This window comes from Acomys russatus, chromosome 28 (genome assembly GCF_903995435.1).
Source record: "Acomys russatus chromosome 28, mAcoRus1.1, whole genome shotgun sequence".
Lineage (NCBI taxonomy): Eukaryota > Metazoa > Chordata > Mammalia > Rodentia > Muridae > Acomys > Acomys russatus.
The window spans coordinates 19,946,232-19,962,100 of NC_067164.1; the positions used below are offsets into that span (position 1 = coordinate 19,946,232).

General features: G+C 46.1%; 1 protein-coding gene across 1 annotated transcript in view; it reads left to right on the forward strand.

The window, feature by feature from the left end:
• Positions 1-4,383: 4,383 nt before the first annotated feature.
• Positions 4,384-15,869, forward strand: part of Anxa3 (annexin A3) — a 49,465-nt gene continuing 37,979 nt past the window's right edge. The window contains exon 1 of the mRNA XM_051170264.1: positions 4,384-4,514. Within this exon, the coding sequence (XP_051026221.1) occupies positions 4,500-4,514 (15 nt within the window). The 5' untranslated portion in view covers positions 4,384-4,499. The remainder of the gene's footprint in view (positions 4,515-15,869) is intronic.

The window sequence follows — 15,869 nt, forward strand, 5'->3', positions numbered from 1 at the left end:
AACATCAGGGCTGGTCTACTGCTGACCACTGTCCACTTACTTGGCTCATAGGTCAATCACCTGCTCACTCAACTTGTCTAGTTGCTTCTTCTGTAATTAAAAAAAAAATTGTTTAAATGTATTTACCTTTTACTTTATGTGCGTTGGTATTTTCCATGCATGTATGTCTAAATGAGAGTGTCAGATCTTAGAGTTACAGACAGTTGTGAGCTGCCACATGGCTGCTGGGATTTGAACTGGGGTCTTCTGGAAGAGCAGTCAGTGGCCTTAACTGCTGAGCCATCTCTCCAGCCCCATCTTCTGTACTTCATGTTTTGTTGTTATTGTTGTTGTTGGAGGTGGTGGTGATGGTGGCGATGGTGGCCATGGTCATGGTGTGTGTGTGTGTGTGTGTGTGTGTGTGTGTGTGTGTGTGTTAATGTGTTTGTTGCATGGCTATCATGCAAGATTTAGAACGGTGCCTGGCACGAAGGACCCGCTAGGTAAGTAAGTGTTACTTAGCGTAGGTACCTGTAAAGACTGTACAGTGTCTAGAAAGAAGCCAAATGCTGGAATAAAACAACGAAAAAACCAAACCAAACAAAACAACACACAAAGACACACACACACACACACACACACACACACACACACACACACACAAATCAGAAAGAAAAAAAGAAAAAAACGGAAGGCAGATGCAGCGTGGAGAAAAGCATGGGGAGATGGGGTGGGGGTGAGCGGGACGTGGTGGGTGGGTCAAAGCCAGAGCCCCGAGGATCGGGAGCCACTAGCTGGCTGGGCCTGGGCGGTCCGTGAATGGAGGCAGGAGGAGGGGCTGAGGAGGGGTGCGGTCTAGGTCGCCATCTAGGCTCTCGCAGAGCGTGACTGAGCGACTGAGCGCGGTACCTTCGCAGAGCTTCTCCACAGGGTTTGCGGCAGAGGCGCCTAAGGGTAAGTTTCCCACGCCTGCCCCACTGCGCTCACGGTGCAGCGGGTCCCCGTGTCCACAAGCTCAGCTAGATCCCTACACCGTCCCCTCCCGTCCCTTCCCCAAGCCCACTTCCCTCCTGTAGAAATAGAGGAGACTGGACCCTTGGAGCTCAGGGGGCCGTCCTAGGGGAAGTTAGCAAACTTGGGGTCTTAAGGCTCAAGCTCACACACAGGGGCCCTCCCTCTCATTCCTAAAGGTCTTGGAAACATTTAGAAGACTAAAAAGGGGTGGAGCGGGTCTCAGTGTTGAGAACTTTATTCCTACCACTCCCAGGAGCTCCCCTCCCCTCCACGAGTGCAGTGCCTTTCAGTTTTACTTTTTATAAGGAAGAGAAAGGTGAACTAGGGTATTGGATTTGAGAGTTGAGGAAATTCGGTTTTCTCTGACAAGACACCTTTCTCTTCACTAGAGGTGAATCACCTCCCCTGGTGAGCGAGCACGCAAGGAATCCAGGTAGGAGGTCTGCTGTCACAAATGACCATATATAGAAGTTCTACTGATAAAAAGTTGAGCAGCTAGGGCAAAATTCTTCCACAGGAGGCGTGTTTAAGAGAAGAGCTTTTGCCTCAGAAAGAAAGAAACAAACATTTTTTTTTTTTTTTAGAGAGACTGAAAGGTTATTCTGTGAAGAATTGTTACTGGTTTTCCTACAGGTGGAAAATTTCAGACTTCCTAGAAACGTGATTTTTAAATGCAAGAAAAATTAGACCTCTGTTCCTAGATCTGTCTGTGTTCAGAAATCTGTAGAAATGAGAGCAGGAGGAAGTAGAAGGAAATTGCGTAGCTTCAGGAAGGATGTGTTTAAAGCTCTATTGTTAGGACATACGACCTCCACTGTGGAGTAATTCTTTACTTTTTAAAAGTGTAAAGGACGGCTGGAGAATACTTCTTAGGTATTGGATCAGCAGACAGTAACCATCAGTTTGGGTCAGAGGCTGCAGGACTTGGGGATTAACAGTTCATTTCTTTGGAATCTGGATGCCTGGGTTCAGTAGGGTCAGCCCAACAGCTGTGTGGTGGGAATTTCACCAGAGCTCCCTGGTGTCCCAGCATCTTCCTGTGCAAAGTGGAGATGCTGTTACTGATGCCCGCTCACTCACTAGCTCACACCGAGGCTTTCATTTAAATAATTTAATAAGCCCTGCCCCTTGCCCCACCCATACACACCAGTGGATACACATTACACAAATCCCCAGCTTTGTGTAACTCACCTACTACTACTTCCCCTATTACCTGGCACATAGTAAAAATACAAGATGCTATCTGACATAATCTCCCTCCCACCCACCCCCGGCCCCAGCAACAGCCTGTTTTACAGATGAGGAAATCCTGACTCAAATTATGTTTCACATTAAGAGATGTGTTAGTTTTTTGTCAGTGAGACAAAAATCCCTGAGATGGACATTTTTAAAGGAGGAAGGGTGTCTTTTAGCTCGTGGTTTTAGTTCAGTTCGGACCAGCTGGCTCCATCGCTAGTCGCCCTAGGTGAGGCAGGTCTATTGGTAATGGAGGCAGTGGCAGAGGAGGATGCTCACCTCTTGGCAGCCAGGAAGCGGAGAACAGGAGAGGCTACCATCCTCTAAGGCATCCTGTGAAGGAGCTTCTCCCTTTAGGGAGTCTTACCCATTAAGTTTCCGTCATGTCCCAGCCACCCATTAAATTCTGAAACTATCACTGGTGCTGAGGTTGAGTGGATACTCAAGATCCAGTTGTCCATCAAAGTTCCTACTATACTCTGTGTTCAGGACCAAAACGGAAAACCCTGTTCTCTATGACAATGCAAAGCAATCTTAGCCTGGACCCACTGTATACTCTGTAGAGGGAGAGAGGGTTGGACCCTTTAACCAGGGAGCACAGAGCATACAGAGGGGAAAAAGCAGGGGCTGAATATTTCCAGGGACTATTGATGGGATTTCCTGTTGAACTTTGACCTTGAGCTGCCATTGAAGTTTTAGAACACATTGTTGCCAGGATGGGTGGGGGCAGCTTGTATTTCAGAGTCAACCGGGACGCAAGCCAGCTCCTCTGAGTAATGTCTATTTATGGAAAGTGTGCCTGGCTCCAAGGAAGTAGCCTTTTCCCCTTTCTGTACCTGTACCTATTTGAGGGACTAGCCTGGCCTCCTCAAAGAGTACACATGAATATTTATAACAGGCTGCGTACATAGCCTTGGGCCTTGTAAAATGAATAGACAAGAAATCAGTCTGAAGCCAGGTAGGATTTGTCTTGGTATAGGGGGTTCTTCCTCTCTCTGTCATGGCAACCTGACCATCTCAAAAGAAATCAGTAATAGACACTTAAAGTTCTCCTGGTTTTGTGTCATTTTGACATGCGATGTCCTTGTGTAGATCAGGTGACGCTTCTGTCCCAGCTGTCACAGGCTGGGACTGCAGACATGGACACTGGCCCTGACAACCAGATTTATTTGTTTTTATTTTTATTTTTTAAAAGATAATTTATTCAGATTACATCCCGATTGTTATTCCCTCACATGTATCTTCCTGTCCCCCACTGCCCCTCCCTCTTTCACCCTATTCCCGTCCCCTAGGTCTGTGGCAGAAGGGGACCTCCTCCCACACCATGTGATCACAGCCTATCAGGTCTCATCTGGATAGCCTGCTTACCTTTCCTCTGAGTGCCACCAGGCCTCCCCACCAAGGGGGAAGTGGTCAAATAGAGGACACCAGAGTTCATGTCAGAGTGAGACTACTAGGTTTAAATAAGAAGTGAAAATAGACTTCCCAGAAACCGTTCCTGTAAGGCTCGAAGTGGGGAGCTGAATTTTTCTTGTCTGGTTGCCCTCGAAGGTCCAGGTCCAACACAACCCCTCTGTAGCTGTTCTAAGGCCGGAGGTGGGGAGCAGTAAATGAAGACCCCGGAGCCCTCCCTTTGGCCGCCACACTATTGAAATGGTAGTCTTATGAAATTTCCCCGGAAGTCTCATGCTGCAGGAACACAAGGGAAGGCAGACATCTTGTGTCCCAGGAAGAGACTTCACACAGCTTTAACAACTTCCAGGACAAACTGGAGCCATACCAGTAATGGCAGGCCCCTGATTTGAGCGGGCAGTACTAGTTAACTGTGCGTGTCTCCTGTCCCGGTGTCAGTACCCTGAAGGCAGACATGGAGGTGCCCATCGGTTCCTGGGCCCCTTTGTTTGTTCCTCTTCCCAAGGGGCCACTTTGAGGAAATCTACTTTCTCTGCTTTTCAATATTACTTGTCTCTTTCTAATTGGTGTACTGAGGACAAGTGGCCAGACCTGCAAGGCTCTGCTGACAGTTTGAGTTTGGAGGTACCTAGTAAATTCTTGCTCAGGGGATGGGTTTCCAGAAGTCAGATGCACACCCTCTTCCAGAGAAGTCTCCCGTTGGCTGCCCACATCTGACATCTGCTTTCTGGATTGAGCATTAAGAGTGGGACTGAAAAGGCTGTGCTCTGAATCGCCGTACAGCTCACTCAGTTTAGTACTTGTTTGTTTCTTTTATAGCTTACTGTGATCTCAGCTGGAGAAACAGGTGGAATATCATGGCATCTCTCTGGGTGAGTAAAAGAGCCAAGAAATAGTTTGACGGAAAGTCAAACTATTACAAAAAAACAAAAAAACAAAACAAACAAACAAACAAACAAAAAAACAAAAAACAGTTGATTAACTGTTTAAAAAAATGGCTAAAAGCTAGAGAACATCTAAAAATAATAAATTATAAAAGAATATATTATAAGCCAGTGCGGTGGTTATATCTGTAATCACAGAACTCAGAAAGTCCAGGCAGGAGAATGACAAATTTGGGGCTAGACAGAGCTGTGTGGGGAGAGCTTAGCTAAAAAGGGCTAGTAGTGAGAAATGTGTCAGAGGGGCTGGAGTCGTGGTTCAATATGACACTTGCATGCAGAGGACCGGGTTCCAGGTTTTGGTTCCCAGAATCCACCATCGGGTGGCTTACAACCACCTGTAGCTTCTGCATTATAGTGTGTGTGTGTGTGGGGGGGGGGGAAACACCTGCACTTATGTGAATACAGTAAGCAAGTTTTAAAGGTATTATAGAGCTCCATACTTGGCAAAGAGTCCTTAATGGAAAATAAATTTAGTGTAGAACTCAGCACCTACAATGATAAAGATGACATCTACTATTTACTATCAGACAAAGAAAGTTAGTTTCTTCTGTTAGTAGAATTAGAGATACTTCTAGCTCAGCGGGAGAAAAGTAAATCTACATCCCCATCTCCCTTCTTATAGTAAAATAAATTTTAGATGCACGAAATATAGCAATGTGGGAATGGTTAGTAAAGTGCTTGTGATGGCAAGCCCCAGGTCCCTATGAGACACCCTGTCACAAAAAATAAGGTGAATGGCTCCTGAGGAATGACACCAAATGCTGTCCCGTGGCCTCCATATAACTGCATACACCCACACAAATATGAACATATGCATATGCACTTGCACACACACACACACAGGATATATAAATAAATATGCATACACACATGTAGGTAATAACATTCAAGTGGATCTTTTATAATTAATTTGGAATGCGGAAGACTATTACAACCATAAGCCTAAAGCAAAAGCCTAAAATGTTTTTTTTTTATTTTAATCTGTTTATATATACATTTGTAATTGTGGCAGCAGCATAGAAAGATAGCCTTCCGGGAGAGGCATTTGTAAAACATCAGGCGGATTTATTTCTGTAACATACAAATGACTTGAATAAAGCAATATGAAGAATGAGCTGGTCGTGAGACTATAGACACAAAGTAGCGAGGGAAAAGAATGATGAGTGCCCAAATGCACATGTCTACAGAACCTCCCAGAGCTAAAGAAGAACCTAACACAAAAAAGAGCAAGGTAACTGGGGGAAAAAAACATCAAAAGACAAAGTCACACACTCAATAGAAACTCTCACACTGTTCATAGGACACTATGTTATACTTTTGGAGAGTGTTTGGGTCCAGTTGACCATGCACTTTGCCCTGCGCTGCCCCTGCTAAGGGCAGGCTCTTAAATACTTGTGCCATTTACCCCAGTAATTCTACTTCTTATAATGTATCATAAATGTGTCTAAGGTTGAAAATTTGGAGTCTAAGCATATCTGTTTGTATTATTAAACATACGCAAACATTGTAAACAAACATCCATTAGGTACAAAGTATTCATTTTTAATTTACAGCCATTTTAATGTAATTATTCAAAGGATTGTAGGAAAAAATGTCCAACTCTATGAAATGACAATAGAAAATTTACCAAAATGTGTTAATCAGCGAAAAACTCGTCACAGGAGTAGAACATGCAAAAGAAAGACTTGAAAGGTCCACACGGACAGCGTTGCTGACAACGCCCTAGGCAGACGACACCTCGGGCCATTGGTTCTTTCCGTTGTGTCTCCCTCTCTGCTCTTGTACGTTTAAGCCATGGTAAGAGACGTTGAAAGCAAAGGCTGCAAAGGTGTGGCCTGCCCTGGGCAGGGAGCAGTGTGCTGTGTCCTGGTCAAGAGCCAACCTTAGCCCTCTCTGTACCTGAGGCCTTTCTGACTGTGCATCTGTAACAGAGACAAGTGAAGAGAGGCATCTTAAAATCCTAGCCCTGGTCCACTAGAATCCTGGCTGGGACCTCGCTGACACCTAATGGGCTGAGAGAGACCTGGGGTGAGTGTGAGACGTGCTGTTAGTTTCCTGTTGCAGTCAGTCATAAGAAATGACTATAAATTGAGACTGGAAAGCAGCACCTAGCTGGCCATGTTCCTCCATGGTAGAGCACGCTCGCCTAGCCTGTGCTGAGGCTCTAGGCTCTGTCCTCAGGACTGCATAAGAAAGTAAGAGGATGTTTTTGCTGCATGTGGTCACACAAAACCTAAGATCTCACAACTTAGGATGTGGGTCAGTAGTTCAAGGTCATACTCTACTATACACCAAACACACACACACACTCTACACATACACACACGATACATACAAACACACACTACATACCCTACACACACACATGCATACATATACACACATTCACACATACACACAAACTACACATATATTACATATATACATACGCACACATTACACACACATAACACACACATACACATGCATATACACAATGCAAATACTTACACATGCAAGTCCACACATACATAAATAAAAAAACACACATACTCACATTACACACACTGCACACATATATACAACACAAACACACACATGCATGTACCACACACACACACACTACACATAGATACACATGCATGCACACATTACAGACCTGCAAAAATCTGTTTAATGCTCTCAGTCCTATCTGCACTATGAACTGGCTCTCTGGCAGTATATTTTTCAGTAGCTAAGAAGTAAAAGCAACCTACTCTCAATGAGCAGGGACGGATGCACACGTGTGTTCCGTGTGCACAATAGAGAGCATCATCCAGCCTTACAGTAGAAGGGATCTCAACAGTGAGTGAACCTTGAGCATGTTCAGCTAGCGGAATAAGACAGCCATGAAAAGATACACATTGCATCATCCCTCCTATGTAAAGAAATACACAGAGGACTGTGGATGCGTGGAGCTAAGGCAGGGCAACGGAGCGTTGCTGTTAAGCCAGAATAGAATTTGTGTTCTGCAAAATGCAGAGGGTCTGAGAACTCCTGCAGGGCCGTGTGAATAGTGCCGCTTCTACTGAATGAAGTGTGTTAAGAGGGTTGGGATTTACCAAAGCACCACTTTTACAGGTTTAATATTTGTGTGTGTGTGTGTGTGTGTGTGTGTGTGTGTGTGTGTCCATGTATGGCAAACATGTGAACATGTAAGCATGTATGTGAGGGCTATAAGCAAGGGTGCGGTAAAGAAAGTATGGAAATGGCTGCTCCATGATTAGGCAGAAGGTTTGCTATTGTAGATGTCGGGGTTGGTGGGCTGGGGGGAGAAGCCAGAGAACTCTGGAAGAGACCAGAGCAGAAGGAGAAGGAAGCAGACCGGCCATGGCCAGGGCTGTCAGTGAGAGAAGGGAGCTAACTAGTGGTGGAGGAGTCCGGAGTGGGAAGATGGCCAGGAGTGCAGCAAGAAAGATGGCAGACAGCTCTGGCTCATCTCTCACACTCCTGACTTGAGACAAAGGCCTCAAGCTTTTCCAGCCAGCAGGGTTGTCCTCTGGCTGACTGACTCAGACTGGCCAGATGTGTCCAAGGCAGATCCTGAGTCCTGACAGTGTTCCCCTGAAGCTGTGGGCCACTCAATTTCCTTTTCTTTGTTATAACCTTGATCAACCCAAAATTAAAGAAATGGGGCTCATCTCAGGCCACCAAGACCACTTAAAACCTCCAGCCTCCCAGAAAGAAAATGGATCTGTTCTGTAGGGAGTCTTTCTCTGTGGATCTCTCTCTGTCTCTGTCTCTGTGTCTCTCTGTGTCTCTCCCTGTGTGTGTGTGTGTGTGTGTGTGTGTGTGTGTGTCTGTCTGTCTGTCTGTCTATCTGTCTGTCTGTCTGTCTCTCTCCTCCCCCCCGTCTGTCTCTCTGTCTCTGTCTGTCTCTCTGTCTCTGTTTTCTCTGTCTCTGTCTCTGTGTGTGCACGCGCGCATGTGCACACATGTGTGCTTCTGCTTTTATAAGGGCTTGTTATCGGTTGTCTTGGATTCTCTCTGCCTTTCATTCTCTCATCTGTGGAGAACACAATCAAGACTCCTAAGCAGCGAGCCTCCTGTGTGGGACTCCTGGGGATTTCTGAGCACCCTGCTGCTGTTCATGGCTGAGGATCCAAACCCAGGCCCTCAGGCGCACAGAGCAAGCACTTCAGTGACAGCTACCTCCCCAGCCCTCTGGGTTTAATATTCTCAGCAGAAAGCTCTGTTATGGCTGGCATGGAGATTCACGTACAGACCAGTCCTGTGGCCCCGCACTTCTGTAAAGGGGGAAAAAAAAAATCTTTATTGTGTCATTAACAGACAAGGACTCCGGGAGCTAAGGTGCCCAGAGCCGTCTTCCCACGCTGGAAGCAGGGGTCTTTTAGGAAGGAAGAGGGACGCAACTGGTTCAAAAAGGGAGTCTTAGGGTTGCAGGGTCCAAGCAGAAATGGGCGGCACACCGCTTCCTGGGCCACGATTCCCTAGGGGAAGATATCATGGGTTGCACTGGGGGCGTGGGGATTCTGAACCTGTGACAGCAACAGGTCACTGACTGGACAAACTGACTTCTGCACATACCCATTTTTATGAAGCTGGTTCCAGCCGGTTCTCGAGAGGATTCTGGAGCCATTCCATATAAGACAACTTAAGGACTTTGTTATTTAAGGAATTCATGTCCAAGGCTGCAGCTGAGGTCACATTCTCAGTGTTTTCCCTCTTAACACAAAAGCGAGTACACACCCAAGCACAGATATGTGATCCACATCTCTGGCTCAGTGTGAGGTCACCAGAGTGTGGTTAGTTTCTTGTAAGAAACTCGGGATTGAGAAAACATTAAGGAGATTAAAAAAATAAATAAATAAATAAATAAGCAAGAGGCCTCTCGTTCTAGGGTCTGGCTGGAGTCTTGACTTTTTAATTTTTTATTTTATTGTTATTTATGTGTAGAGGCCTGTGTCTCTGTGTGTATGCATATGTGTGCAGGTGTCTGGGGAGGCCAAAGGTGTCAGAATGCCTGGAGCTGGGGCCAAGGGGAGGGGGTTGTGAGCTGCCTGGTGTGAATACTAGGCATCACTGAGCCATCTTGCCAGTTCCAGTAAGTAACTTTCTATTAAGGCACAATAGCAAGGGCTAGGGAGACTGCTCAGTGATTAAGTGCACTGGCTGCTCTTCTAAAGGTCCTGAGTTCAATCCCCAGCACCCATAAGGCACCTGCCGACTGTAACTCAAAATGCAGTGGTCTTTCCTGGCCTCTGCAGGCTCCAGGCATGTACATAGTGTATAGACATATATGCAGGCAAAACACCCAAGCACATAAAATAATAAAAATGACTTGTATCTGTGCATCTCCATGCCCCTCCCCTGTGGGATCAGGACACACTGCTCTGCTTACATGTTAGCAACTCCAACAGGGACACTCCCTGAGCCCCAGTAGCCAGAGTTTTAATTGGGCGTGACCGATTAAATTATTAACTTGTTATTGTATTATGGAATTCATTATCTACACGCCTTTCCTTCCCAAGAGGCGGAGCTGACTCCAAGCCCAGCTGTCTAAATCACATGGTCATTCTGGTGACCAGCTCCCCATCCTGAACCTGTCAAAGGACCAATGAGGAGTCGCCTCAGACACAGAACAAAGGCACGCCTACCACTCAGGAAATTCCAAGGGTTTTAAAACTCTGCCAAGAACCAGGAGAGCTTACTATCTCCTCAGTGCACCACCCTGCGACTCACACGGAAGCACCAAGTTTCCAAAACCTTATCTGCCTTTATCGCTTTAGTGAAATGTATAGTCACATGAGTGGCACCATCTTAATGCCGATTAGAAGCTTCGACTGTGAATTATATCTCTAGCCACTAGGAAAACAGGGAAATGGGAATACAGTGAAAATTGACAAAATGAAATGTTCTGTGCGTGGCAACCATGCAGCAGAAATGAAACACTCACCTTTGGTGTTAGAGATATGGCTCAGTGGTAGAGTGTCTGCCTGCTGTGCACAAGGTCCCGGCCTTGCTTAAAGACCATAAGAAAAGGTGTGTGTGTGTGTGTGTGTGTGTGTGTGAGAGAGAGAGAGAGAGAGAGAGAGAGAGAGAGAGAGAGAGAGAGAGAGAGAGAGAAGAGGGGAGATCCTTAATTGTGGAAATGTTGAGGAATGCTACAAGCAGCCATCTGCAGATAGATCAAACTCACCCATGGCCATGCATTCCTGGGGACAGTTAGAGCGGCTGCCGGTCCCCACCTGACCATTTCCTTCTTTGTTAGGGACACGGTTGATGCAGTTTAACAGATGGGGACGCCGGATCTCATTTCTGTGGTCCAACCAAAAAGACACTAGTGCTTGGGATCACAGGGAAGGTGCACTGTGCTAGGATGAAGGGATCTGTACAAAGGTGATGGTGTTTTTCATGAGTAATGAAGATGTTGTAAATAGTGTAAGCTCTGTAAAGAGGAAGCTGAGACCCTTTAGAGGATGGCAAAGCCCAGGCAGCCATGGTGGAGTTCTGAAGATACAGAGAAAGACTTCAGTGCCAAACAAGACCTTCTTAGAAGTCAAGGAGGGCGTGGCATGGGTCCTGAGAGAGGCTTGGGGCGGGAGAGAAGCTTAGAGCTCCACTCCACTTCTTATTTCAAAGTTGCCTTGGGCCAGGGTCACAACTATGATGAGGACGGAGGCTCCAAGGCCACTACGGTTAGAACTTGGGGAGTTCTGAGAGCCCTAATTTCCCACTTCTTGCTTGGATGGAGATACCCGTCTTTCTTTCCTGGGGTGTTTGCTCTTCTTCACCTTGCCAGTTCACACATGGGGTGGGAGACATACCTGTATCCAAGAGTGTGGGCATGCAGGATCCCTCCTCTGCCTTCCCTCGTGTCTTCCACACCTCAAGAGTTTACTTACGTCCCCAGTAAAATGAGAGGCCTCTTTGGATGTGACTGTGACTTCCTGTCTGGTGTGTGTGTGTTGTAAATCCTTCTTTTAAGTAAATATTGGCACTCAAACCACTGGCCCTTGGCAGGAAGCTGGTAGAAAACAGGTTAGACCTGAATTTCTTTCTCTCTTTTTAAAATTTTATTAGTTATTCACTTTATATCCTGGTCATAACCCCCTCCTCTCCTCCCGGTCCCACCTTCCCTCCCTGCTTCCCCTCTCCCCTCCCCTACTCCTTAGAGAAAGGGAGTTCCCCCACCCACCCACTCCAGAACATCAAGTCGCATCAGGAATGAGCACATCTTATTCCCCTATAGCCTGGCAAGTTAGCGATGCCAGGGGAAAGTGATAAAAAAGCAGGCAACAGAGTCCATGTCAGAAGCAGCCCCCATTCCTCTTACTAGGGGATCCGTATGAGGACAGGATGGAGCTGCTTATAGGTTGCATCTGTGTGGAGGGGCCTAAGTCCAGTGCATGCATGGTCCTTGGGTGGAGCTTCAGTGTCCACAGACCCGCCCACCCACCCCCCAGACCCTGATTAGTTGGCTCTGTTTAGACATGAATTTCAAATCAAAACATTTAAACTTTTTTAAAATGGAGCTTGGAAAACAAAAACAAACAAATAAAAAACAACTGTACAATCTCAGAGAGAAAGGAGGAGCTCTGGGAAAGAATGGAATGACCATTAGAGAGCTGTTCCTCACACTCAGACTCAAGTCCGACCGTGGTGGAAAGAGGCCCTCTGTGATATTTAATCACAATAAAATGACTATTTGAGTGACTTGTGGAGGACCATTGAATTAGCCTGGTCAATGAGAGGCAAAGGGGAAAGAATTAACCTCAATTAGAAGCAGGGAATGGCTACAGAAGAAGGTTCTTAAACGCCTATTGCTTAGTAGATGCAGAATAGGGGGAAAGTGTTGATGTCCTGAATGGTATGAATTAGAGCAGTTATGTCTAAAGGGCAGCAGGTCTCAAGGTTGCCCCTGCCTCTGTTATCAGAGCTTGGCTCCTTTCATTTGCATCTCTGTATGATGATTAAGTACCACACCTGAATGCTGGAGGCATGTTCAAATAATATTGCCAACTACTCCTTTGTACAAGGTTAGAAAAGACGGCGCCCGCCTTTATAGAATGTTGGTTGGCATGGGACTTTGAACCATCTGGGAGTGTCATTTGATGATTTTAAAAGAAGCAAGGTCTAAGAAAGACCAAAAAATGTGTTTTATTACGTGTGTGTGTCTATCTGTTTGTCAGGACATGTATAAAGTCAGAGGACAGCTTGCTAGAACCAGCTCTCTCCTTCCACTGTGTAGGTTCATAAGATCAAAGTTGGGTGGAGAAGCTTGGCCAGAATTAGACTCTGACAATCTCAAACAGAGAAAGAGACTGAAGCAACATGGCACCTGCATTTTATTGGGGAAGACTAATAGACTAGGCAATAGAACAATACACAAAGAAACACAAATATAATCTATGAAGTCCCTTAGAAGTGGTAAAGAGGAAAGCAAACATGGATATCAGAATGGTGGCCTACAGTATTCTCTGCTGAGGGGAACATAGGTGGGGGAGGGGGGAGGGAGAGGGTCTTAGAGAAGAGCACCCAGGCAGAGGACCCTGTGTGCAGCTTTTGGCCCATAGATCACCAAGGAACTTCCCACAAAGTGAGAGAAGGGGGCCAAGCTGGAAGATTTGAGGAGGCGTCATAGTTATTATTATTTTTTTGTAACACATAAGAACCCTCCAAGGGACACACCAAGTCCTATAATCTTCTATCTTCTTAAGAACTGTTCAAGGAGTGTCCTTCTCTGCACTTATGCCAGGTTAGTTCTCTCTCTGTGTGTGTGTGTGTACACATGCACGCTGCTGCTTCAGATAGAACTCAGGCTCTCACACATTCTAGGCAAGGCTGGCTTAGCAAGTCCTCTTAAATCTGTAGCAAGTTATTAGGATTGTCACTCCCCGAACAAGTTCATAAACAAACCATAGAACCAAGCATTTTGCTATTGTGGACATCAATGGCTTTGGCTGTTTTTCTAAAAGATATTCCTCCCAGAATGTCCCAAATAGTCCATGCCTCTGGTCTCATTTCCTCATGGATAAGCTGACAACACCATGGCTATGAAGCAGATAAAAAGAAGCATCATCGGTGCTGTGTCCATGTCCTGTGGAGCCAGCGCTGTGGTCTAAACCCTCACCCTGGGTGATGACATTGAGATATGGGTCTTTAGAAGTAATGAAGTGATGAGAGTAGAGCCCATGATCGGAGCTTTTAAAGAAAATGAGCCAGTGCCTTCCATCATGTGAGGCTACAGGGAGAGGACTCCACCTATGAGGAAGTGGATAGGCTCTCTCCAGAGAGCCTGCTGTAGTTAAGGAACCTGTTGCTGCGATAAGACACCTTGAATTAGGTGGAGGGGATTTGTCTCATTGTACTCCCAGGGAACAGTACATCACTTGAGTGAAGTCAAGGCAGGAATTCAAGCAAGGCAAGAACCTGGCGGCAGGAACTGAAGCCAAAACCAGGCAGGAGTGCTGCTTACTTGATTGCTAAGCCTGCCTTCTTAGAGAACACAGGACCAGCAGCCCAAGAGTGGTTCCTCCCACGGTGAGCTTCCTTCCCCAGTTTTCACCAATCTGGAACATGGCCCCACAGACCAGTCTGTCTTGGCAGAACTGTCTTCGTACAGGGCACTAGACATTTTGTGTGCCGTGACTTTACCTCGACCATTGACACTGGAGTGACATCGCATCCCATCACAGTTACATTCCTTGGGCTGCTGGTCAGGTCTTTGGTGTAGGGAAGACACAATCCAAGTCATGCCACCTGCCTCATGCGACTGCCTTTTATTTGAGGGCTTCTTGTAGGGCACTTCTTTCTGTTTTAAAAAACTGTTTCTTACCTGAGGAACGGAGCAAAAAGTCATACACTTTCCAAGTTTGGACTGCGTTATTTTTCACTCGGCTCCATTTCCCCTTGTCCCATAAAGCTTTATGACCCAGCTCAGCCTCTTGACAGGGAGCACAGAGAGTAATCATCTCTCCCTGGCTCTTTGAAAGCCCTTGAGTCCTAGGGTGTTTCTCCAAGGCTGAATTTTTGGATCTGGCTTTTACGGGATGTTATGAAGTGATGCGTGATATGGCTTCACCTCACCTTCAGAATGTGCTGGCCATGGCTGCCATTTTCGCTCTGGAGCATTTGGCTCTAAATACGTTTTGTGTCAACAGAGTTGGCACCCCCCATGTTTCTCTTTTACGCATCCTTTGAATATAAAGGTTCGATTTATTGGAGGTCTGGTACCCATTTCATGAAGAAATAGGTGCAGCCATGTTTAGTGATACAGGAACAGATCGGCCTGCCAAGGTAACAGCAGACAGAGCCCTGGGCGGGGGGGGGGGGGGGGGGGGGAGGAATTTGGCCAAGAGAGTGGCTTCAGGGCACCATGTTCTGTGGCTAGCCAAAGGGTAGTTTTAGGTGATCAAGGAAAATTCTACCGGCGTAAGGTAGACTCAAAGGAAGTATTATTCTAGACTGCTGAAGAAGACACTAGCAGGGTGGGCTACTGCTTAGTTGTATGAGCGTGGGCAAGGTTCTTCAGCATCTATCTCTTCACCATCCAGGCATAGGGTTTCTGTGCCTGCATTATATGTTTATCATGGGGGTTGAAAATGTTCCTGGCAAAACTCTAGGCACATAGTAACTAACAGTCTGTATTATAGAGAACTCCTTCCCCCCCCCCCTCACTTTATTCTTTTCATTACTTTTATTTCCCAGTGGGTTTCAGCATCATTTTCCTTTGGGGGATCATCTTAAGATCAAGTTTAAGAAAAGGGAAGAGACTAAATATGCATAACTCTAATCTAGCATGATTTTGAAAACAGCTTCAGTCAAGGGTTCATGGGCCGTTCCCCATCAGCACTGACTATGTTGGGTCCTAGGGCATGACCTCAACTAAGAATCAATTAATATGTCTTGCTTGGCAAGACATTAAGGCTTCAATGAAACAGGCAGTCAAAACAGCTTTGGCTGTAAACACCAACACGGACACAATACCCCTATTAAATTCCTCAGCTTCCCCATCCTTCCAGAGCCTGGGTCTTGTTTGTTGACTTTACTCTATTTTCCTAGGCACCTGACAATGAAGCAGAATGCTGGTTATGCCACTTGGTTGCTCCTTAAAATCACTGAGGCATCTTGTTAAGCCAGATGCTGAGTCCTGCCACAAAGCTGTGGACTCTACGAGTGGGCTATTTCTTGTGGAGCTACATCTCTGTAAATTCAAGGAGATTGCCATAGCGTCCATCTGGGAAGCCATTTTGAGAACCATCAAGATGACATTCCCTAAAGTGATGTGCTGTAGGGCATGGG